Source organism: Xiphophorus maculatus, chromosome 8 (assembly GCF_002775205.1).
Source record: "Xiphophorus maculatus strain JP 163 A chromosome 8, X_maculatus-5.0-male, whole genome shotgun sequence".
NCBI classification, from domain to species: domain Eukaryota; kingdom Metazoa; phylum Chordata; class Actinopteri; order Cyprinodontiformes; family Poeciliidae; genus Xiphophorus; species Xiphophorus maculatus.
The window spans coordinates 11127013-11152301 of NC_036450.1; the positions used below are offsets into that span (position 1 = coordinate 11127013).

Below are 25289 nucleotides of genomic sequence, written 5' to 3' on the forward strand. Positions count from 1 at the left end.
ATAACTGCTTCACGTGGACTAATAAACAAAACCATAAATACTTTATGAGACAATGTGATAATTCTATTACCAGTTTCAAGCTGGTAATGCCCTTTATTTAATTCACCATGGCAACTTATACTGTAAGACTCAGCAAATTGTAAAGCTTTTCACCGCTGCTCTTATACACCCAGTCAGAGAGATGGAGTAACCTATATGGAACAAGAAAGTAATGGGCTTAGGACTAAAGTGGAAAGGACTGAGAATCGATGATCATTTGGACAGCAGTCCAGCAGCGGCGGATTTCACCTGTGGGTGGTCTGTGATTGGAGAGACCTTGCGCTTTTACTCCGCCCCCCGGCGCGTTGCCCGCCTTCCCCAAACCAGAGCTCACTCCGCTCCTCATTACCGTCCTCTGGTCGCAGCGGAACATGAGCTCCAATCTGCGCGAGCGGACGTTGAACAATACAAATGGTTTTCTCACGGTTTCCCGTCTGATTCTGACTGAAGCTGCTCTTGCTTAGGGACGACCTGCCACGGTTGCCGGCTTTGAATTTTTTATTTTTGTTCTAATTTTTTTTGTTGTTGTTTTTGGACGCGCCATGCAATCTCGTTGCAGGAGTTGTGGCATTCGGCCGGTGGCATGGACGTGGACTTGGAGTCTGGCAGTGATTGGAGCGTGGTGCATCCCCGCAAATGAAGGTAAAGAGGGGCAGACGCGCTCTGGGGTGACTGACACCAATCCTGAGCGCGCTGCTTAAATCAGGCGTTAATTGGCTCTGAAAAGTCGGATCGGTTAAAGGTTTGCGGTCTCTCTCAAGTTCTCTTAACCACCAGGCTCGTGTGTTGATATGGCTGCTGGACAAAAGAAGGGGGGGGGGTTTCCCGGTGTTATTAAACCAGGTAAATTTATGACAGCTGTTCTTTTAGCCTCTAATGACTGTGTGTTCCGACTCGATAAAAGCAGAAATAAAAAAGGACCTTTGAACAGAACATGTCCCTGTCAGATAACCAGCGTACTTGGACGTGGTAGCAAAGAGACATGAAGCAGCAGAGATGTCTGGATCAGTCCTTAACAATGTCCAAGAACATATAAACTGCTCAGTTTAAGCCGTTGCAACTCTGCCAGTTCGCACATTGTCTATCCAGACTTTACATCATCATGATATCATAAAAAAAGTTTTAAAATGATATTAATTTCCCCGTTCTTTCCCACTTCTTAAATGCCCACTTGAGCTAATTGGGTTACGGTGTGTTACAATAACAGGTCTTACACTGCTAAAGCAAACTGTTAGAATTTACGCCATACATTTATCATAATAATTTATGATTATTATTAATTCAAAATTAATTTTGAATTCAATTAATTCAAAATTAATTGAATTATGTTTAAGTCAATATTTCTCCACAGAAATTGTGTACAATTACAACAAATTTACACATTTTTAATTCCCTTATCTGCCAAATTAGTTAATAAAACAATAAACAAGAATTTGTTGCTGAAGCATGAAACATCTGATCAGATCTCTCGGATCCACTCAAACAAAATGATGAAACTGCACAATAAATATCATCACAATCGCCAGTGCAATTTCTGTGTACCACAATCAAACTCAACTGCATAGACATTACATGTGGTAGACTGTACTGATTTAGGTTGCATGCTATCAAAATCCGCTTCAGATCCATATACCGAACAAGATGCTCAAGAAGAGTGGTGGGATCTTCATGATGATTGTAATAAAAAAAAGAGATTCAATATGTCATAACAATAATGTCACAATTTCAAGTTTTCCACCTTACTAGGTACTATCTAAACTAGAGATTTACCGATCAGAATCTGCACATTTGTATGCCATTGACAGGTCTGACATTGAAGTTGAGTTTGTTTGTTCATTAAATTCTTCAAACCAAAAACTCTCAATACATTTACTCATGCTCAGCATATATGTAGTTTATTATTAATCATATCATGATTAGGAGCATATGCTTCAGGGCAAAAAAAATAAGGATGATCTCATGATGCCTTCACTTTTTGCTGGATTCAAAACATATTTGTTTTTCTCTTTTATATATTAAAGTCCTTTGGTCAGCAGAAGCCTGATCTGAAGATCTCTAACAGAAAGCCTTTTTCCTGACAGTGACAGTTAAAATGTGGCTTTTATTGGCAGCAACTGCCTCGGGGTTAAGAACGTCCTGCAAGCATGCAGGTTTGGCATTAGCATTGAACTAAAGCTGTATATAAACTTACTGCTGCTACAGAAGCGCCTTCTCAACTACAAGTTTTATCAGAGTTCTAAACTTTAGATTAAGTTGATATATTCATTTATTACACCACCAATATACACAATGAACATCTTCAGTTAATTCATGATGGTTAGGTGGGAATTATTGTCAAAATAAATTGGTCATTATGATATAACTGATATTCAATATTGCTTATTATATTTGAAAACTATTCATTTATGTCTTAATAATTTTATGCATTGTTAATTAACATCTTCTGAAAATCCTTTTTTTTAAGTTTAGGAGTTCATTATCCTTAAAAAATGTATTTTGATATTCTCTAACTGCTCCTTTCTACATAAACTGGCCTGGACATTATTTGCATTTGGTGTTACCATCTCTGATATTAACGGGGGCATTATGAACCATTTATGTTTTCCATTCTTTTTAAGTGTCTTTCTGAAAGAAAACCATAAACTGACATTTTCTAAACTTTTATTATTTTGAAGCTAACTTTTATTATTTTGAAGCTTTCTTGTTATAAGGAAACTAAACGTTTTCAGTGTTTTATTAAGTGTTACGTTATGCTATATATTATGAGCAGACGATGGAAATTAACATTGAAAACAAAACGTAAACTTGGTCCATTTAGTAAGTAGACATACATGAACTTTTTAAAAGCAGTCATTGTTTTTTTTTTCTTTTATCAGCCTTGTGATAAGGTAAATGCTGCTAAGCAACCATTTAACTTGCAGACTTCTAAAAAGCTGATGACAAAGCTGATGTTGGGATCTGATTTATATTGTGTAATTTTGTAGCTCAGGAAGTGACCCAGCGCTTGATTCAGCTGTTGAATCGGAAGCTACCAATCACATGCTAACTTCAGTATCAAACAACAACAAGAGTCGTTTGCCAATTAGAGACACAATATTCCAAAATCATGCAATGGAAATGTCATCAGTAAATTCAATACTACTTTGTGATAACATCTTGAAACTGTGGCAAGTTTTTGTCAAAGTTATCATCACCGATAATCTCATAGCAGTACATATAGAAATAATTTGCAAAGTAGGGAAAATGGGGCTATGGTATTGTTTGGAGTCTCTTGTCTGCACAGTGAGCAGCATTTTAATGGCACCATTGTTCGGAGCTGTTGAACAGCGTTACGCTATCCGGGAAATGAGGAACATTTATCAGCCTGCGTATTCTTCCAAATGATGGATTTATTTGGTCAAAGTTTAGTTTGACAAAAGTGACTCCCAATATGTGGTCTTTCAAACAGCTTGGATCGGGGTCTGCGGGGCACCTTTCAGGAGTCCTGCGACATTGTGCTGGCTTAAGTCTTTGTTTCTGGATCCCAAGGGTTGAAATTATTCCACCAGGGGTTCAGGAATTACCTTTTTGTAGTTAAAAGGATGAGTTTGTCACTGTTCTGAATGGTGTAAAAATGGTCTCACCAAAAAAATACATGCACTTTATCCCGTCAGGGGTTTGTTGTTCTCAACAACTCAGAATTTTAGATTAATCAGCATGCAATAGCATAAAGAGACAAAGAGATGCTCTGAAGCAAACTTACATTTGATCCTTTCATCTAGGATTTAGTCAACACTTTGTCCGAATTTATAAACTCTTAATCAATGTTTCTGTCTCATTATTTTTAAAATTGGGTGTCTTATAAGTATTTTTATTCATGAATCAGATATTCAACACAAGTTAAAGATTAATTTGACTGATATTTGCACTGTGATGGATAATCATAGAATTGCATGCATAATTGAAGGGAAGAGCACAGCCCATAATTAAATCAGCCTGCTTTCTCATTTGACTGATTCATTGTAATTGAAGAGGGTTAATAACATTTGAGTAACGTACAATCACAAAATTTATCTTTGTAGAAATCTTAACTTTGGCAACTCTGAGGACTTACTCTTTTGTCTTAACATTAGCATAACTTTATCATCTTATGTGCTACTAGAACTAAGTGAATCCCCTCACAAAGGGAATGTGTCTCATATGCAGATGTTTTTCATCAAGTTAGAATATCATTTAGAAATTTATTTATTTTATAAACATATAGATTCAATCAGCAAATACCTCAGCTCCTCAACTCATCATTGTAAACCTTTTCCTATCACAATTTTTCCTTTCACTCAACTTCCCATTAATATGCTTGCCAGATTCTGACCTTTTGTGGTCAGGCTTCTACATAATGCCATTGACCATGATCACTACAAACCACCTGAGATGAACACTTCAGATAACCTTCTGTGGATAATGAGACTGTGTAACGAGTTTCACTTTTTAGTTTAGATTACTGAAATAAATTAACTTTTCAATTATATTCTGCTTTGCTGAGATGCACCCATGGTCTTTTTGTGTTTGTTGGAAGCCAAAAGAACATCAAATGAGAAGAATAATCTTGATGCTTCTTTTAATGGGAACAGTTTCCTGTAGTGATGAATCCCCCGACGAATCATTACGAGGAAAACTGTACACACTTCTGTGATTAATTTCATCTCCCGAAGCTAATCCATTCTTATTGAAATTGATTAATTTTAGAGGATGTTTGAAAATACAGCCCATTTCCTTTCTAGTTCAGACTGTTAATATTAGAAGCATTAAAAAATATCACTATTGGTTGCATTAGTGAGTCAACATAATTAAGGGGGAAGGGAAAAAATCATCACAACAGGTTTGAGAGATGTTTATATCTGCCTGTCTGCATACAACACAGTAGATGGAGAGTAGACCATTTAGCCGAGAACAATAAAAGCTAGCAGGTAAATGCTACAATCCAAAAGCAGGAGGTAAAGATAGGAAGAAATAGACTTTGGAAAAAATATGTTGGGGGGGGGGGAAATAAATTGTGTGGCTTTATATATATTTCACAAGGAAGAACTTGTTAAAAATCACTTGGGTAAAGTTGCAACTGATCAGAGTATCAAAATTGCTCATATGTTAACTGTATTCTAAGTGAGAATTTTTAACATTCAGAGCAGAAAATCTCACTCTTTGGCATATTTCAAATCTCAATCTTTGAAATAATTTCGCTAACGACTTTAAGTCGCTCCATTCATTCAGTACTGATGCCTTTTAATGACACGTTCTGTAGATGCTTGTCATTTCTGAGCTCCGACTTGTCTGGTTTTATCCTTAGAGAGCGAGAGAGAGAATGAAAGAGGTAACGTATCCCTTATGATCTAGTTCAGTATCACTTATCTGTTCTTTATGGCCTAATTAGGTGTCTAATCGCCTCCTAAGGACATCTTTTATTATTCTCAGCAGAGCTGTGGAGACAGTAAGACGCGGTGAGTGTGTGAGGGGGAAGTGTGCTTTTGTTACAGTGCTAGCTTTGTCCTTGTTTTGTTCTGCACTCCTGTCTGCAGGTGTTTTATGTGTAGCTTTCCTTTTGTTTACTTTTGAGGGTTGGCTGTTCTTTTTGCACAGTGCTTATCACAGCATCTACAACTAAAACAAAACTGCTGTCCAGTTATATACACCTGATGTTCATAAGCTTTGCAAATATTGAATTAATGTTATGAATGTTATGCATTACTTCTACTCTTTAGGGGTTTTAATTTTGGATTTACCTCAGATTCTAGACATTTTTTCCCTAGCAGGTTGGTTGCCTTTGGTTTTTAATTAAGTATCTTTAACTTATAGTTAATGTTTCAACCTTCAGGGCACCGGTTACTAAATACAGATTTTTGTCACTAAACTGACCAAATTCACAGTGGCAGTATGATGCATTTTTATGTCAACTCATGTAAGGAAGTGGCTGTAGCTAACCATTACTTTGAACTAGTACATGTTCTACTGCATCATGTGAATTCACCTGTGAACTTCACCTCAATGCCTACACTTCACAATTTCCACTGTGAATTGTTTGTACATTTAAAAATATGTTTCTTTTTTTCCATTATTAGCTCAAATTCTCCACCTGGAATAATTTCAGTATTTTAGTAAACCTGAACTGTGTTATTCTAAATTTACAGATTCTTTAAAACTGTTTTGTGATTAACCTTTACTTTAATTTGGCATGTAGACCAACTAAAGGGCCAAGTAGCTTGGTGCCCATAAGAGATTCTTCTGGCATCACAACCTTGAGTAAAAACACCACTGTTTCTTAGCATAATTTAGAGCTGAGGAAAATATTAATCGCAAAGGTCTTCTTGAATGCAAAATTTGGAAGACTATAATATTTCATGTGCCTTGCATGTAAACTCTATCCACATCTGATCTACATCTTTGAGACCAAGGTGAATTAACTACCAAAGTGTAGATTATACAGAAAATTGCAGGTTAATCATTATCAATATGATATCCACAAAGTTATCACAATGTCATATTTCTAATGTTGTGCAGGGTTCATCTTTTGGTTTTCAAAAAAAAATAATGTAGAAGTGATCTAAGCACTTTATCTATATTTCTTTACGACAGTTATTAAAATGCTGCTGCTTGAGTTTTATGCTGATTATTACACATACAAGAATGTTTATGACATGTAGTTGAGAACAGCGGAAACTGATGAAAGAGACTGTATCTATGAAAGTTCATCTTAAATTATTTTTTAACATGAAGAAATTTATATTAAAACATATAAAATTTTATTTAGTGTCAACTAAAATAAATTGTTTTAGTTGACACTTAACTTATGCAAACTGGCTGTTTGCACAGAGTATCATCACATTTGGCTTCTTTGTTGTTTATGGAGTTACACTGAAAGCCAATAGCTGGCTAATTATCTGAGCTATTGGCTCGGCATGCTTTACTTTTGGAAAAGCTAAACACTCAAACAACAATAATGGGTGGCGCTGCCTTAATTGTCACAGCATGCTTTTCCAAGCTGAAAAAGCAATCTTTTGCAGCTCAGAGAGTGACATAGTCTTGAATTCAGCTGCTGTGTTGGAAACTGTAAGTGTGCACTTTTTCTTTTAAACAAGAAAAATAAGAGTGATGCTTAAACAGGTAACGGGATCAATGGGAGTGTGGAGCAACTTGGTTCCAGACTGAGACCACTTTTTATATATATAAAAAAGACTTTAAATTGGAGGAGCAGTAGGAGGTGCAATGTCGAGAGATTTTAAATTTGAACCTTTTTAAGACCATGGTATTTACTGAGACTGACAAAAGCATGGAAGCTTCCATGCTTGACTGGGGTCAAGCATGGAAGCTGCTGAACAGATAGCAGTTTTTTTTTATTTAAACAAAAATGTGTTTGCTCAATTTTTTAATTAACAAGCTGTATTTTAGCTGGGATGTCTATATAATCCATTGCTATTATTAATTTTAAGATTGTCATATTGCCAAATATGCATTTATTTAGTGCTCCTATTTGTGCTTTTACAAATACAACATATTCAAATGGCATCCCAATTTCTTTTTTTAGTTTATTAGTATACATCAAGGTAATTGAAAACCTTTTTTTTTTTTTTTTTTTACATCAAAATAGTGTCAGACTTACTTATAATATAGTCTGAAACGTGGATATCTAAATCCCAGCTTAAAGCATTGGGTGTCATATCTGGGGCCCATAATAATAATTGTATTTTCTTCACCAGAAATAGTTACACATTGACACTGAATAGAAAACGTACCACTTTAACGGAAAAAATATCCTGGCAATTCATACCATGGAAACTTGTGTGGTGAGATCTCATTACATCCCTTTAGTTTTGTTTTGAACAATTCATTCAAGGTTTAACCAATATAAGTATTTCAGATTTTTATCAAGAGCAGAGCAGAGATAAACCAAATTCCTTAGAAGAAGAGAAGGGAACAAAAACCCTCAAGCAGATTGAATGGCAACTTCAATGTTATTTCTTTACTTGCTACTGCTGCTAACATGGTAACAAGCATAACTGAGATGGTATTTGCTGCCTTTGTTGTATAAAAATGACAAATTTAGGGTGTCTAAACACCTCAAACCTTAATAGCCTGTTGCTCTGTGGAAGGACCGTTCTGCTTTGCACAATTTGTATACAACTTGCTGGCAGACAATAGTAATTCCTGGCCTCACCACTTCCTGTTTATTGCATTTAAATATATTAATTGCACCATGTCAACAATTAAGTTTTTTGTAGTCATTTTTTTTTGCAATAAATGCTGCTTTTTACATTAATAATTGCAACCCCACTCTTTAAAGTATTACAATCACACTAATGCATATTTAAGTTTCAAACATGACAAAAAGGTTTAGAGGAAAAAAGTCTTTAAACCACTTAAGACAGAGAACCTGGTACATTTTGTTTTTCTTTTCAGTGCATGTCGGTTTTAAGCTGCTTCAATTCATCACATATCTGAGTGTAGATGACAGAACTTTTATGGCTGGATTGCACAAACATTATCATAGAACAGATAAAGCAAACTAAACTTCAGAACATGGGTTGGTTTTATGACTCTACAAGCTGCGGGAACAGAGACAAAGTCTGGAGCCGCCAGAATAGCCATTCATCATCTGTCTGTAATTTATGAGGGACTCGTTAAGCTGCTGCTGAGAGTTTGTCCTGACCCAGTCATCTGGAAAAAAAAGGCTTCAGCTCTTGTCAAAGTCACTTAAGTCTTTACACCTGCCTGTTTCTCCCACAGCCAGTGTGTTTACAGCGAGACCTGTCTGTTCGTTAATGTGCGCTGAGCCATACCCACCAGTCAGCAAAGACAAGTTGCAGCTGGATGACATACTCACTTTGACTTTCGAAGTCTAGCAAAGTGCATTTAAAGCCTCCCACTATGAGGTCATGGTCATCACAGTCAGATGCTATTTTTTGCCAAGACCTTGAGTAATTTTGCTGCAGAAGAAGCATTCAGGCTGTGCAGGTAGACGAGATAAGTGACTATACAGCTGCTACCGGTCAAGTAGTCGCACTTGACAACTTTCATCTGAGAGACTGAGCTAAGAAGGTTTGGTGAAATGTTTGAATTACTGCATTTGCATTAAAATTTGGAGTTTTTAATCAAAGAGGTGGAAGATGTAATGTTGCTCTTCTTGAAAGAATAGCTGCATATTTTTTTTTATTTGCATGTTTTTGCTAAAGCATAGCTTTTCAATCAAAGTTCAATCTATTGTAAAACTTGCATGTAAAACTACCAATGCTTAATGATATTAGAAAAAACATGCGGTTACAATACTATTGATGACAGAATAAGTTGCAGTAATCTATAAGGTCTCCATACCTATTTCTATTTCTGCGTATGATGTCCCAACCTCTTTCTGTGAAATTGTTTTGAAAAAAAGCTGTTGCCTTCAGATAGACTGAACTTACAGAGCATTTTCCCAGTCATCCTGTCCACTTACATTTTTTTAATATTAGGCATATTCATCTATTTACGCTCACACAAACTCATAGATCAAGAGACAACTTGGGGTTAAGAGTCAAAGGGACATTGGCATTGGTGACAGGAGGATACTCGAATTGAACTACAGCCAGCTAGATATATGATCGGCATGCAGATAAATAATGCAGAACTCAAATATAAGAGTCTAACAAGTATGTAAATTCTTTGCAGTTGCTGACACTGATATTGTGATCATAGTTTAATATGGTGTATAGCTTTCAAATCTGCCCTCTACTCAGCGTCTGATTCAGCAGCAGCAGGCCTCAACCTTCATCAACTGAGTTTTTGAAATAAGTTTCCTCCTAGTGGAAAATGTATGTATTTTTTAAAAAACATCCCAACAAAACATTTTATCCTTTAGAACTGATTATAAGTCCATGTCTGCATTGGATAACATGCAAATGTCCCATTTAATGCCAGAGTTTTTAATATAATAACAAAAAACATATATATTTGCAGTTCTTGATGTCTTTGTTTCTTTTCCCCCACATACATTTAAGACTTATGTTTGTGTTATTTTTTTCTCTCTCTTCTTGAACAAAGTGAACCTGCTGGATTCTCGCTCCGTGATGGGAGACCTTGGTTGGGTGGCTTATCCAAAGAATGGGGTGAGTCAAATTACTTCAGAGGCATGAAATACATTTTTCATAAGTCCAATTTTATTCAACTTAATATTTACTGTTCTATCCTTAAATGAAGTGCAGAAGACATAAATTATTTCAGGTTTTCACTAAGCATACCATTATTTCTAAAGAAGCGCATGGGTCCGTATGAAGCTAAAATGTGTTTTGTATTATTTCAGGATATTTATTTAGCAGGTCACTGCTGGTATTCTTCAGCAGTGACCTTCAAGTCATGAGCTCAGTCGTTTATCAGTTTCTGGGTAAGCCAAAGCATACCTAGAAGTACCTACTTCCCATTTCATTATAAATTTTAAATGCTTCATTTGCTTTGTCGAGGTTAAAGGTCATTTAATTTCTGAAAACCCTTACTTCATTATTAGGCTAAATTGAATTCATGAATAAGATATTGAAAGTCACTGTGGAATAGATTATTCTCAAGCCAGAAGTTGAATATCCATCTCCAAGTATTCCCAAAGTGAAGGCCAATTAGAGAATGAGTTACTAGAGTGGTAAAAATGTAATTTCACATTATATTATAATATAGTGTTTTTAAATGAAGAAGTGGTGCTTGGAGAAATATTACCTTCAATATTGACAGGTTGCTTGGAACAGAATTACTCAACCAGAAAATTTTTTTGTAATTCTTTATTTGGTTTAGAGCAATTATTTAGCATTTCCATTTGATACATGTGAAAAATTAGTCACAGTCGTAGCATTTGCTTGTTTAAAGCAGGAGAAACCCACCAGACCAATACTGCTGACCGAGCTGTTTTATCTCCTCTTGATATTCAAATCACGGCTCACTTTGAGGCTGTACACTATGTAAGATGGGAAAGATAATGCTGAAAAAGCAGACATAGGTGCAATCATAATAAGGAAGTGATTATGTTAAGTGTGTGTGTGGGGGGGTGTGCGGGTGTGTGTGTGTGTGTGTCTGTGTGTGTTTCTGACATCCAAGCTACATAAATAACTTGAGGGTAGACAGAGAGGAAATGAGACCCAAGACGTATTGAAATCTCCTAATGAAATTCCCATTATCTCTTCACGTTTATCTGTGTCTTAAGATGAATATTAGGTCGTTGTCTATCTAATTTGTGTTATAAAATGGGTGTGCAAACAAAGTAAAAAAAAAAAAAAAGTTGTCTTTCTGTAAATGTATAAACAATATGGCTTTTATCACCTTCTAAAAATATAAAACATGTTTAAATATGCCTCAAATAACCCAAGACAAATACAAAACATGTCAAGCCTAACAATTATATTATATTATATTTTCTAACATGTCTCACCAACAGAGTAATAATCCCTCTTTGGTGTGTTAAATGGCACATAGTTGGAGTTGGCCACTGCAGTTTATCTTTCGTGTTTGTATCCCATCTGTAGCCCACTCCCCCTCCACAAACAAATGTCCGTATTCACACTTCCAGTCTTGGCTGAAGAAGTTGTCAAAGTGGCACCAAAACTTTTTATCACTTCAATTCTACTTTACAGAGTCTGGCAGCTTTAAACTTGTCCCCTGCTTTGGTATGATCTTATCACCACTGTTATAAAAATACATCTCCATCTGAGCTCTGCACATGGATTGCCATGCAAGGGAATTGCTTGGTTGTCTAACATAAGAGGCTTGCCAAGACCAAAGCAACAACAACAAAAAAATGAATAGAGAAAAGAAATTGTAATTGGAATGGACAAACAACACTATAAAAGCACCTTTTATTGAAGAGTCACATTGGTGACGATATTAGATTAGATTTTTAGCCATGTACTGCTTTTACTGTTTGAACTTTCTCTGATTTATAACCTAGTATGACAATGGGATCAAGTTTACCATCCATAGCCTGAATGTTAAGCAGAAATAATAATTTAAAAAAATTGAAATGATCTTTTCATGATTGTGATCCTTCACAACTCCTTTTGTGGAGAATCTTGTGTCCTTTTTTTCTTTCTTATCATCTTTTTAGCTTTAGACTTAATGTAGTTTCTTCTAAGAAAGTAACACCTTGAATTGTGTTACCTATCATAGATGTTCTGGCTTCAGTTGTAACTATTCATGCATGTTCCAGATAGCCTGTTTTATTTTTGTTTTGTCTTTCCAGAAATTACACTTTACCATTTGTACAGTTGTGCATTGTACACCATAACTGTGCTTAACTCTGGCTTCTTTCTTCAATGTTTGATGTGGCAAATATTCACCATGTTTAACAAGAAAACTGGAAAAAAAATAGTGCAGATTCATATCAGACATTTTCATTTACACTTTATATTTTTACATTTTTATACAGCTTTTGAACTTTAAAAAAAACAATCAGGACGTTTTTTTATTAAACTTTTTATTTATTTTTTTATGATAGACAAAGACTAATAAATCATCACTTCAAGGATCATGGTGGAAATAACGTCCCAAGAGATGTGATATACCAATCTGAGGTCTGATATAAGATGAGCTTAAAGTTGAGAGAATACCATAATAACATGGTATGGAGATTGAGAGCTGCCAGACTGTACGAAAGTGACAGACTGTCATTTGAAGTGTGTGAGCTCAAACTTGGGGCAAGAAAAGCTTTATTTGGCTTCAAGAATTAAAGTTCTGTTTAAAGTAGAGTCTACAATTTGCTGCCATACATCAGTGATGGAAGAGGTGAACTTGTCTATTAGTTTGGTCTCAAAAAGGTTTTAATTCTTTGTTTGAGACAGCATAAAATAAATAGATCTCACAATATAGATTATATTTGCTGTCAGGTTGATTCCCATGTAACCCATCAGTTCAGTAAATCCCCAAACCATTTCACTCTATATCCAAACATCAATAGGTGATGGCTGATGGGTTTGTAAAGGCCCTGCAACAAGGCAGACTCTGAATGTAGTGGTGACAAAAGAAGACTGATGAAATGTGCTTTGTAGGCTTAGTTCATATCAGGTTTGCCATTAAACCTTCACTATAAGAATGGAAAAACATGACGGTTGGCTGACAGATGATGGGAGAGGCCTAGATTGTCTTTTAAGACTAGATTCAAAAACTAAAGTTGTATTCAGATCAGATCTTACCACTAATATTGAGATTAATGCTTGAAAAACAAATCTCTAAAAAATATTCTCTTATGCCACGATGTCACCTAATGAGGCAATCTTTGCACAGATTTGCTTCAGCTAATGTTTAATCTTACTATCACAGAATGAAGAGGCAGTGTTTCACAACTCTGAATGCTGGAAGGCAAAGTTCACAGCCTTTTATTTAACAAGCTTGACAAATGGTTATCCACATTTAATGCACACATTCCACACTATGCATGAAGTATCTAACCAAGCTAGTCTATTTCCTTCTGTGTATCCCTTTGGAGTGTTTCTATGTTCTTTAAGCAACATCTGTACTATCCATCTGATGTCATTGTGAGATAATCGGTGAATCATTTCGCCCTCCTTTGCCCATCAGTTTAGCTGTGCAAGACAGGCAAAAGAGGCAAAATTCATTCTAAATTGATGTAATCTGTGCTTTGCTTGACTGAACATCTAGTCATAAAGGTCTGTTTCATCCAGCGCCTCCACCGATTCAGTGTGCTTAATTGAGCAGAGATGAGGACAGGCAAGCATAAAATATGCTGAGCACACTGTACAAACCAGAAACATGTGCAAAACGTTGGCGAATGTCACTACCACCAGCTGTGTGTCACTGTTGAGAAAGCGAACCCGGTTTTCGACCATCTTAAAAAGGGTGAATAAAAGTTTTTTTTTTTCAGATTTATTTTCCCGGTTATTGTTTTCACTTTCTAAAGATGTAAGGCTATGATAAGCTCACAAGAGATGAAAAACACCATCTGCAGTATTTTAAGCTAATAATTCCCTTTTTCATATATAAAAAAGACAAAGCAAACTCTTAGAAGAAATGTATAGAAGCCAGAAAACAATTCTGCCTAAGTTTAACCACTTTGGATGTTGCAGATTGTATGCTTGTGTAATTGTAAGGTCACAATGCCGAAAAACTACAAAAAATACTTAATTTATATGTGCTTTAACAAATAGAATCACAATTTGATTAAACTAAACTGTTTTACAAATCTCTGGGTTTGATTAAGCTATGTGTTTGGAACAGCACTGTGATGCAGGTTACCACCAACATGGCAATTAGCCTTCATTTTATAAAGTTTTGGTGTAACCATTTGAAATCTGTGGGATTTTATTTTGAAGCCATTTTTTATGTCTGCTTCACAGCGCCCATTCCTTATTGCATATTTGAATGAAATAGCCTCTTATAGTCAATATATAGCTCTACAGTAGTACTTGTTGTGTTGGAAGGCAATATTTACAAATTCTTGCATAAAGTTTATGTCTCATCTGGAACAATTTCTTTTCCCCCCTACTCCCCAAAATGGTCTTTAAATGCTTAGGCAGCAGCTTGTTGTCATCCTGTCAGGTGTATCATCATCTATAAATATAAAAAATAAACACTACTGGTCACCCTGAACCTTTATGAGATAGGCTGCATTTTAATGAGAAATATCATTCTGTTTTTAATTTAAGTGGAGCTCCTGAATGTAATGAGATCTCATTACGTTCTTATATTTTGTTGTCTTGGTGTATTGCAGTAGGTTTGAGGATAAGGTTTAGAGCTACCGGAAATATGTAAAAAAACACACAATGATGTAGAAATGGCAGAGATTGGCAGGATACATAACACAAAGTAGTTAAGGGAAATGTAAAAAAAAAAAATATATATATATATAAGGACTCAAAAAAAGAGCAGAGACTGAAAATGTTGGATGACAAGAAGTCTTAAAAGGGTGGAGGTGAAGGAAACCTTTTGAGTAGTGTTTTTAGGTTAGACCTAAGATCTGATAATTAAAACAGAGAATGCAGGGGACACAAAAGGGAACAGATGACAGACATGACTCAAATTAAAAAAGCAGTGAAATGACACACGAGACGAGGGATGAATGAGATGCGGACGGAAATAGAAAAAGGCGAGGTGAGGTGTTGTCTGCGTAAGGAGCCAAAGGAACAGTTCTATTACAGTGTCACGATGGTCAACGGTAATGGGTGGTAATAATAAGTTGCAGGCGGCTTTATAGAATTAAAGCTGGGAGAGCACTCAGCGCAGCCACACGGGGTCTGCTGATGGAAGTGTTGCACAGCCACACATTTTAAAGTAAGAAAAACTCAACGCACACACTAATGAGGCTCTGCAGGGAAGCCTATAGGGACTGTTGTGTTCGAGGTGTGGAGGGAGAGGGGGGATAGGAGGGAATAAGTACAAAGTACAAAGGAGGCAATTCGGAAGGTTAATGTTATATATTTAGACCCTTTATCACCACTGACAGTTATACTATTGGCTTTTAGAACTTTGTTAAATTGAAGCATAATTTTACCTTTATTACATGCTATAGCAATGCTATGCTATTCCTTCAGATGTAATTAGGTGTAATTTGGAATTTAAAAAAATCACCACATCAAATCCCATAGTTTCTGAGTAACCAAACTTTTATTGACAGTTGCAAATGAAAATCTTTTCACCAAGCCTTCAAAATGTGATGGACTTTTATCAAATGAACTGCTTTGTAAAGGCTTTTTCTTCATCAGCACAAAGTTAACTCCATTGGTGGTCCTGATATTCTATATTAGCTGGTCGTGTCGTGCTGTGTGCAGGTCTTTGTGTGTGTGACATCTGACAACCTTAGCCCCCTATAATATGCAGACTGCTCCTAATGGAGAGCAAGAAAGAGGTGCATTGTTGTGTTTGGCTAAAAGAAAATGAAGTCAGTTTGACCATATTTAATGCAGTTTGTCTTGAATTTAATATGAATAAAAATTTTATGGCTTCCAGTTTTTGTGAAGCACGAATGTTGCTTATTAGGTTTTGTTTGGGGAGTTTATTTACTGTTCATTTCAAGTATGACTGCAGAGTTTTTAGCTATTAAATACGCCCATTGAATAGGTAATTAAATATACGTCTGCATTGCAGGCTGTCTCAAAATGTTTTTTTTAATCAAGCCATTCTCCCTACAAGTCTACATGTGGATCATGGCCTCAGCTTTCAAACCTTTAGAATCCCATTTATGCAAAAAGTAGAACAAATAATGGGATTATTGCATTAATAACAAACTGCAAATTAACATTAACATGGTCTTTAAACAGAGACTGAGTTTTTCTTGTAAAACTAGAAATAATATATTTTGATCTGTTATCTATAGACATTATTTATGTGTACTATGCTTATCTGAATTTGATAGGCATTTTACTTAGTCTCATTCTGCTTTGACAAAAAAGCAACTTTTTTATTTTAAAAGTTGGTTGTGGAAAAGTTTTTGAATAAGATGTATCACACATATTTAATCACATGTTCTTGTGTGGGATATTATTTAATATTATTTGATTCAATTTTGTATTTATTTGTTTTATAGCAGTATTTTACATAAGAGCTGCACTATTTTTTGAACCATATTCCTATCATAAAAGGATTGTTGCTGATGCAGCATAGAATCCAAGCTGCTATTACGACTATTGCTACTTAAATTTACAATAAGGACTGTGATTCCCTTTACCTCTTAGAACTGTAAACACTTATACCGATGCATGGATCTCAGTCAGTTCAGTAATTTATTATTTCCATAAATAATAACCATTTAAAAATATTCCCAGGACATTTTCTTTTATAAATGAGCAACCAGACTATGCTTTTCTTTCTCTGCAAGGCCCAATAAAAATACTTTTCTGTTATATTTTTTTTCTACAATGTTTTTTCTGGTGTTTCCAGCCAGTATGGGGGAAAAGAGACTTATCTAAAAATCTCTGTCATTTCTGAGTTCAACTGCATCTTTTTCTTCTGTTCTTTCAACTTTTCCCTTCAGGGGTTGTCACAGCGAATCATCTGTCTCCATTTAATCCTACCCTCTGTATCCTCTACCCTCACACTAACTAACTTCATGTTCTCTTTCACCACATCTATAAATCTGCTTTTTGATCTTTCTCTCGGACTGAGTTCAACTTTTTTCTGTGTTCATTTACTATACATCTGTCCTCAGTTTGATTTGACAGCAGGCAAACTCCTCATAAACATTCGTAGCTAAAAATCTTAGTCTATCAAGTCAAAATTTCATCATAAAAATGTCAGGGTAGTTAAAATAGGATTTAATTTAATGTCAGAGACAGGTGGAAATGTGCATATACATATTTACATAGGAACCTGGCTCTGCTTGTTTCTCTGTTAGCAATGGAGAAACAAGCAGAAATGATTTGTGATCATTTCTTGATGATCAGAAATCTATCCATCCACAAAATTATCTCACTATTGTGCTAAACTAATTTTGTTTACTGTATTTTTAAACTTTTTTGTATAGCACCATGTTTTTGATTCTCTAATTTCAGTTGTTTCTCCCTCTATTACATTAAGCATAGATACATTTGTGAGACCACAATAATTCTCCTCATAATTTACCTCTGAGACATATGCAGTCATAGGAATAAACTCAGTCAAAATTTTTAGAGTACTAAATATAGTCATTTAAGTCACTCAATAAATTGTTTGTCTATTTTTAAGCAAATATTTGCACTTTAGTTGCCAAATTCCAGCTGTATGATGTGCATGCATCTTATAATCAGAATCTAGACTGAAGATTCTGAAGACTTTCTGTAATGACATTCATGGATATTCATGGATACTGAATCCATTTGGCTCAAGGCAAAAAAATGATAGAAGGTCATCTGTTCAATACCCTGCTGAGATGCCAATAATAACGGGTAGCTCACTAACTGTGTGTATGTGTGTGTGGATTGTGTTTTAAGCTGTGCAAAGCTCAAGGCAGGCTGGTTGATCTGTGTGATCTAACTAGTAAGAGGCTTATGTCTGCAGTGGGACTGACTGGGCTAAAGTCAGGAAGAAACAGGGGGTCGCATACCCGTGCATACAATTTTCTTTTCCCCATCATACTTAAGTAGACCCCCGCCAACTTAATACACTTACTCCTAGTCTAGTTTTGTATTCTGAAGTGGTCCACGTTTGTCTGCTAAACTGTCAAATTTTTTCAATCTCTCAATGATGAAAAAGTTATTTTTCAAGACAGAAATGCTTATGCAGACATTATGAATGCCATCTTGAAAGCGTGTGAATTTAGCAACACAGAAATGTCTAAGTGAATCAATTACCCGGAGAAATGCTTGAGCAGCTGATTAATCGGAACCAGAAAACAAAAGACTCAACCGGTGCAATGCGAGCTCAAAATCAGACAGATGGTGAACAAGACGGAGAGGAAAGACGGAGACAGAAGGTTTCAGATCGGCTACAGCAAGGATTGATTAATATAGGCTATTAAGCTATAACACCAGATCATAGTTTCGTCCCTCTGGCCATATTACAAAGACATGATGAAGTGCCTGTATTAGCCATGGGAGAGTGCTAGTGACGCAGATAATAGCCACATCCCAGGAGACCCTCGGAGGAAATTAATGCTGCTGTCTGATTCACGCTAGTAGGGATGCAGATATACAAGCACACATGAATACTTGCAGAATAATTTGCATATATGCACACACAAGCAGGAATTGACTCTCACTCACTTTTGGAGGAATAATAAATTAAATTACAAGGGCACCTTTTTTATATGTTAGTGTCTTTCCTTCCTCACAGTAAATTCATATATATATTTGAACACAATCCTCTTTTTACTTGAAAAGTAACAGATGGATAGACAGAAAGATATAAAAGGAAAATTTCTGTTGCTGCTTCATATTGATCCATCAAATACCATGTTTCCATTATAGTATATCATCAGGATTGGTATTAAAACTATTTTTACCATTAAGGCTCTAGGAATATAGGTAAATATATTCTGAAATGGTGTTATAGACACTTTTAGTACATATTACTGTACATATCGATTAAATGTGAAGCTCCAACAATCATCACTTATATTTTATTTAAAAAGTGTATAATGTCCACATGATACAAGCAAATACCTCAGAATACGTTGAAATATATTTACAGTATAAATGGGGTGGGGAGGTGCTTTATGTTCACCTTGTGCATACTAATAAAGCTGTTTTTGTGTTGCTCAGACATATTTTTTGGCTTATGTGTAAAACCGCGGAGAGCTTATGCTTATCAATATAACATTCATCAATATAGCACTTGTTTGACTGCAACATATGGTAGCTCCTTTCTACACTGAAGTATTCCAAAACTATTAGCGGAAAAATAAATCCAGCTTCCTTATGTCAGCGTCTTCAAGCATTTACCATCCTGAGGTGAGGGAATCTTGATCCGTGTAGAAGGTCTGCGTTGCATGAGATTATGTAACATTTGTTGCTACACATGTATTCACAGACAATTGAAACAAAACATGTTGCATCTGTGACTGTGTAATCTTTTTATTTTTTCTTTGTGCTGACAATACTAGGACTGGGTGTATTTAAAAGTCACAAGTGTACATTTACTTTCAAAATACCTATAAATTCTGAGCCTGAAATATCAGAAAATCCTGGGGCCGCGTGGCAAAATTTGGTTGACTTCAAGGAATTAATTTTTTTTCCCCCTAATATTCTGCTTTGTTTTGTTTTTATCCTTCAGTGGGAAGAGATCGGGGAAGTAGACGAAGACTATGCCCCCATCCACACCTACCAAGTCTGCCGTGTGATGGAGCAGAACCAGAACAACTGGCTCCACACCAACTGGATCCTGACTGAGGGTGCACAGCGAGTATACATCGAACTCAAGTTTACGCTTAGAGACTGCAACAGCCTGCCTGGTGGGGTCGGGACCTGCAAGGAGACTTTTAACATGTACTACTATGAAACAGATGGCGATGAGGATGACATGGAGGATGGCAGGATGAGGGACGGTGTTGGCATAACTGAAGAGGAAGACAGGGTATTGAAAGAGAGCAGATACATCAAAATTGACACCATAGCAGCTGACGAGAGCTTTACCGAGCTGGACCTGGGGGACCGTGTCATGAAGCTCAACACTGAAGTCCGGGATTTAGGTCCTTTGTCCCGAAAAGGTTTCTATTTGGCCTTTCAGGATTTGGGGGCCTGCATTGCATTAGTATCAGTGCGGGTATTCTACAAACGCTGCCCGTTCTTGGTGAAGAGCCTGGCAGAATTTCCGGACACCATCCCGGCATCGGAGGCATCTCAGCTGGTTGAGGTGGTGGGCCGCTGCGTCAACAACTCGGTCCCCTTATATGAGTCGCCACGGATGCACTGCAGCACAGAAGGAGAATGGCTGGTGCCCATTGGGAAGTGTGTCTGCAAGCCAGGGTTTGAGGAAATCAGTGGTTCTTGTCAAGGTAAAATATGTCAGTTAATTACTAAAATTGTCATTTTGCTCAATAAGGGAATCCTAAAAAAAAATAATTAAAAATGTTGGAGTCACTTTTGAAGATTTTCATGAAATTTTATTTATTTATTTTTTTTTCCATCACTGTTCTGTCTTCCAGTGTTTGTTTTCGTGGCTGTCTCCATCCTGTTTTATTTTAATATCCACTGTCATGTTTATTTTTAGTGCTATGTGCTCAAGCTTGTGCGCAGATCAGCTTGTTCTTTTAGTAAGTGTGTTCTTACGTTATGGATGTGTGCGTGTGAGTGTCTGTGTTTCTCCTTCGCTTAGTGCAGGGCATTCCCTTGAGCCCTGCAGCACTTTGCTGCTCTCATAAAGCTACTGTTCTGCCTTGACTTGTGCCCAAGCATTCCCTGCTCCATCCTTAACTGCCATTTCCATGGGTTTCCCTGGCTGCTGTTATTTATTTTTCTCTATCCATCCTCCGTAGTTGTCTTCTTCTCTTTCTTCGAATTACTCAGTTTTATGGTTTGCAGTCACTCTTCTTATACAACTCATGGAAGGTCTGAATGCCATGGAGAAATTTATATTCCAGAGAAATCTTTTTGCACCAACTAAAAGCTGTGTGAAACATAAATTGCATCGTTTGGTAGTTTTATGTTCACACAAAGTCTTGCTTTTCAAGAACCAGTTTTAAGTGATGACCTAAATAATTGGTTTTGGATCTCTAGCTGGAAAATGCAACTTTTAAAAAGAGGAATATTTTGATTAATACCTGATCAATCACCTCTGCCCCCCAAAGTTATCTGATCTCTTCATCTTTCATTTAGAAATTGCAATGAAAGTAGTATTTGTCAATATGGGTAGCAGCATTTTCTTCAGATTCAATCAGGCAACATTTTCCATGTTTCTTTTTATGGGACATGGAGGTCAGGAGGATTTTGTATTTCCTTGATGTTGCACTATAAAGCAAGATTAACATATACATGTTTCTTTGAGGGGGAAGCTTAACTAACCCAAGCATTGACTGTCATGCTGAAGGTGTTCTCCAAAGCTGGTCAATCCAAACTGTGCATAATGTGCATAAAGAAAATCACAATGAACAAAGACTGATGCGTGTAAAAATAAATACACTTATTCTCTCCGGCTGACAGACTTGCCTAGACAAATAATTCTAAGTCATCACATTCTCTTAACTGGTAGAACATGAACCAACAATTACTGTTTTCAAGACATGATTGATGATGTATTCTATCTCCTTTTTCCCTACATGTTCTCCTCCCCTCTTCCTTTATTTTCATTCCTATCTGCTTCATAATTTAGTTTTTTTCTTTTTAGTTTTTCTACTTGGACCAGTTTATAGACAATAATAATTGTGTATGCCAGACTACCACCATTCCACTAGATTAGTTTGTGTGAACTTAAGTCTGTTTGAAGAGATTTAGAATAAGGCTGTAGCATACAGTAGTACTTTATGGCTTTTATTGAACCCCACAAACATGCACAACTCTTTTTGCTTCATATTTACTAGAGTTGATAGTTACTTACTTGCTTGTAGTTTAATAAAAATGGGTCACAGCTTTATTAGTGCAAATGTTCCTTTTCTTCCAGAAAGACATTTTAGGTTTTCTGTAGATTAAGGGGCACGGATGAGTTAAAGAAGAAAATAATAATCTGTTTCTGCCATCTACGTGTCTGCCATTCGGTCTTTCACGCTTTCCACAGCCTCTCACTTCACTTGTCTTTTCATCCCTCCTTATAAGATCTGTCTCTTTCTCCATTAACAAAGCCATCATTCTACTCTAATCCAAATGCAGAAATACAGTGGTCTGTAAAATAATCGGTATATTTTTATGGAGAGAGTTAGCCACACAATGCTCTGTAAAAGTTGGTTTCTGCAGTTGTCTTTTTTGTTTTTTTAAGCACATTTTAATATCATAAAAAATACTGTACTTTAATTGTGTAATCAACTTATGAAAACAATTGATTATTTTGATTATTTGTGCTGTATAGATCTCTTTTGTTTTTTGTTTTTTTTGCAATTTTCATGCAAAATTCTCAATTAAACAATAAGTTTAAAAAAATCTAATTTCAGCACCACCGAATGGAGTGGGGAAAATTACAATTCAGAAGACAATTGCAATAGTAGCTAACTGGCCTGGATTATCTGTGCAGTCTGCTTGCAATGGCACACCTCTGGAGGTGTTTTCCTAATATGCAAAAACGTCAAAATGGAGGCAATTTTTAAAAAATAAAAGCAGTATATTTAACCACGCGCACACAATGAACACTTCATGCATGTTAGTTTTCAAAAAGTTACATTCTGCTGTGGTTTGTGTCTTACTGGTTGTAAAATGGCCGTACAATACCACCTTTATTCAAAAAGCAACCATGACTGACACAAAGTGCTGCATATAACTGCATACCACTGAGGCTGAAAACAATGAATAAAACACACAGCAAATACTAAAATGAATGTTTAGAATGAAGTCACATTTCTGTCATAACAACTGCTGGCTGAACAGGTGAATAAAACCGTGCCCCCAGTTATCCACTGAATGATGGAATAACGGCACATTAGCTAAGTGAAACGGTGTAAAAAGAGATAAATGATACAATGGATGAATGGAATAGGGCTTTTAAGGAGTGTGCAGGGATTGCAAAATGGCTGGGTTCAGGTTATAAACATTAAATAAAGACTGACCAAATTGTTGGGATGACAGAATAAGGGCTGAATGGGCTGAATGCTTTACTTTGAAGACAAAAAAGGGACAGAAAGGAATCCTGGGATTGGCAGCTTTCTGGTGTTGAAATTCAAGCTGCACTGAATTTCTGTGACAAAAGAGGGAAAAAAAGACTTTGACAATGTGGGCAGTGATGTCTGGGCTAGACAGTACATCATGGTGGGGGAGGGTAGAAAATCTATAGGTTTACTGCTGAAAATGTGGACAACAGTTGGTATTATCAGTAAGCATAGTTATTCAGACTAAAATATAAAAAATCTCACTAATAAAATAATAACCATGGGCAGTTTGTTCAGAGGTGGTCATGAAATGCCTCATGGATGGAGCTGGGCGACCCTCAGCGACACTTTGTTTCACTGCCGGGGCTCCCATGGTGTTCAGCTGTTTGCCTGCCTGTCAGATGTCACTGCAACATATGTCAAACTCTATCTGGTCACGTTGGTGGGGCTGCCATCAGTAACTGTCTCAGCGGAGTGGTAACCCGAGGAAGCGTTCTTGCTTCTATCCACGGGGAATTATAGGAGAGCTAAGAAGCAGTTCACACCAGCAGTGTGAGTTTTGTGGTTGTTGTGGTAACACTGGTGTTACAGTCACTTGCATAACATAGAGACACATTTGTTATATTGACATCTATCATTTCCAAAAGGACTTTTAATGCTTTAGGAATCATTAGTACTCTCCCCCCTCTCCCCACAATTTATTAAACTCCCAAACAACTTAGTGGCATTTGTGGCAAGTGTTTTTTTGTTTTGCTTTTTTTTTTTTTGACATGACTGTAAGTTTGAATTATTATTATTATTTTACTCATATTATTTTGAGTTTTTAACAACCTGAAAGTGTAAAACTGTTTGAAATGAGAATCTTTTAAAAAATTTAATTGAAGGTAGTTTTGAAGCAGAGATGCTGTTATGTTTTTGAACTTTGTGCAGTTTGAAAACTGAGTAACTTATTTTGTATATCAACCTTTTCCTGCTTTGCTCCTGCATTCTAGTCAGTCTTTTCTCAATCCCCACTTCATCATCCCATCATCTGAACCCGGTAATGCTGCCATGACAACTAAAGTGCTTCCTGAGTGCTTGTTGGTTAAACTGACTTCTCCCATTTTGCCCTCTACCCCCAACCTTCAGATCTGCACCCCCTCCCTCCCCCCATAGGGTACTACTGACAACCTTATGTGAAGTAATCCTATTAGGCCTTAATAAACATGACAACATACTGTATGTCAAACTCTATCTGGTCACTTTGGTTACCCTGTTACAAATCTGAAATACGACACCTTCAAACGGAATTTACAACATTGTCAATGTGCTCAAAAAGACATGGCGGCGAGCTCAAAGACAGAGACCCATAAATCTGAAGTTTGTAAATTATTAATAAAATACTTCGGCACAGCCAGTTATTTCCATGAAAGCTTGTTTGCCCCCAGAGTCTCACTCAGTAGCTATGACTGGGTGAACTGGGAAATAGAAATTCATCTAGTGCTTTAAGATCGCATATAGGCTTGATAAAATCCAAAAATATATAATCACACGTTTGTTTTGGTCAAATTGCTGATATCCAATACTCTGTAAACTATTCTTACAACTTCTTTCTTCAGTGTTGTCACATTGCAATCATGTTTTAATGGCATGTTATACATTTGACCAAACAAATGGTATGTAATTTTAAAAGTGTTGGTAGAATTATTTTTTTTTTCCTTTTGTTTGCATATATCTGAACAAATGCACCTAGTGTTTTGTATGGAGTTGATGCCTGCAACAATCATTTGCTGCAAATATAACTCCAAATCTGAGGGTGACTGTCGACCATTTTTACATATCTTCAAATTGAAAGTTTTGTCAATTTTTCTCTGTCAGACTGAATGAAGAGATTTATTGATCAACAGTGTTCATGTCTCAATATTAAAACCTTTAGCAAAAACATAACCCAACTGAAGAAATGCATCACCATCGCAAAATGCTGTCACTATTAAATTTGATTGTCGAGATTGTGTGACGGTTGATGTCTGACCTCGGTTTTCTGCTACAATCTATTGCAACTTAGCGTAAAGTTACATTTTATTGAGAGCACCTTCTTCCACCTATTGTCGCTTACATGACTCTGACTTCAGTTGGAACT

At 36.3% G+C, this 25289-nt stretch overlaps 1 protein-coding gene across 1 annotated transcript in view; it reads left to right on the forward strand.

Annotated features, from left to right (window-relative positions):
* Positions 1–395: 395 nt before the first annotated feature.
* epha5 (EPH receptor A5) overlaps positions 396–25289 on the forward strand; it is a 63375-nt gene continuing 38481 nt past the window's right edge. The window contains exons 1-3 of the mRNA XM_014470581.2: positions 396–681; positions 10084–10148; positions 19717–20437. Coding sequence (XP_014326067.1) covers positions 582–681; positions 10084–10148; positions 19717–20437 — 886 coding nt within the window. The 5' untranslated portion in view covers positions 396–581. The remainder of the gene's footprint in view (positions 682–10083; positions 10149–19716; positions 20438–25289) is intronic.